The 1,339-nt window shown below is 50.0% G+C and overlaps 1 protein-coding gene across 1 annotated transcript; it reads left to right on the top strand.

Annotated features, from left to right (window-relative positions):
• Nucleotides 1-72: 72 nt before the first annotated feature.
• On the top strand, nucleotides 73-1,297 carry Pmar_PMAR027140 (Cathepsin B precursor, putative; the record flags this gene model as incomplete). Its single annotated transcript, XM_002772275.1, has 5 exons — nucleotides 73-201; nucleotides 260-330; nucleotides 686-815; nucleotides 979-1,060; nucleotides 1,106-1,297. Coding segments are annotated over 5 exons (604 nt in total), but the record flags the coding sequence as incomplete, so codon positions are not given.
• Between the last annotated feature and the right edge of the window lie 42 nt (nucleotides 1,298-1,339).

Here is a 1,339-nt window from a genome sequence, read left to right as displayed (position 1 = left end):
TGCTCAAAGGTTATCGGCCACATCAGGTAGCTAACTGGCGACTGTGTGAGAAAATGCTGCTTCGATCTCCAGAGACCAGTCAGCTTGTGGGAGCTGTTGGGCATTCGGTGTCACTGAGGCCTTTAATGACCGCCTATGTATCAAGTCGGATGGGGCGTTCACGGAGCTCCTATCGGCCGGCGAGATGAATGCTTGTACGCTGTGAGTCGAGGATGCAAGCCTTAGCCTGGGAGCTTTCCAATCGGTACTTACTGCCCAGGTTCTTCGGATGCGGTGGTGGAGATCCTTACTCAGCCTGGTCTTGGGTGCACGATAAAGGGATCGCAACTGGTGAGGGGAGTCGACCGAAACGAGTCTCGGAATCCGAGGCGAGTTTGCTATGACTTATCCTCGACAACTCGATAGCCATTCATGTCTACAGAATAAATACAGGGGAGACCCACACTGTAGTCCACAGTGTAGGTCTCCCCCGTCTACAGTCTGTAGACGCTGGGAAATATGATGATAATCCCGGCACGGATCGCTGTCGTTCTCAGCGATGAGCCGGCGACGATGACTCCTGTTGTAGCATCGTCTGGGACGACTTATCCCAGTACACTGGGCTGATTCATGGAAAATGGATCTCCGATATTCACATATGCTGCAAAATCTTAGAGTGTGAAAGAAAATTTCTTTCGCTGCTCAGGTGGAGATTACGTTGCGAAAGATGATATGACCAAAGACGATGGGTGCTGGCCGTATGATTTCCCCCCATGCGCTCATCATATCAATGATACCAAGTACCCCAAATGCCCGAAGGTAAGCTGTAGCGGCGAGTCGCCGCCGGCGACCGCTGAGGCAGTACCTGTCATTGCCTATCAGGGCTTATACCCGACTCCCAACTGTGTCGAACAATGTCACAACCCGAAGTATACGACCACTTTGAGAGAGTAAAGGAAGGCTAAGCTAAGTCAAATTTATCGAGTTTATCATTCTCAGTGATCGTCATTTCATGTTGGAATCCTCTCCTTATCACTACTCTGTGAACGATGCTAAGAATGCTATCAGGACCGATGGCCCAGTGGGACCGATCCACTTCTGTGATCCCAACATTAACTTTGATCAGGTTTCGGCTTCTTTCACTGTTTACGAAGATTTCCTAGCCTACAGGTCTGGTGTATACAAGCATACTTCTGGTTCATATCTCGGTGGACATGCTGTGAAGATAATTGGTTGGGGTGAGAAGAGTGGACAAGCTTACTGGCTTGCCGTGAACTCCTGGAATGAAGACTGGGGTGACCACGGCCTTTTCAGATAGCCCTCGGAAACTGTGGAATAGATGATGACCTGCTTGGTGGTA

Source organism: Perkinsus marinus (genome assembly GCF_000006405.1).
Source record: "Perkinsus marinus ATCC 50983 genomic scaffold scf_1104296961452, whole genome shotgun sequence".
NCBI classification, from domain to species: Eukaryota; Perkinsozoa; order Perkinsida; family Perkinsidae; genus Perkinsus; species Perkinsus marinus.
This window is presented reverse-complemented; position numbering and strand designations above follow the sequence as displayed.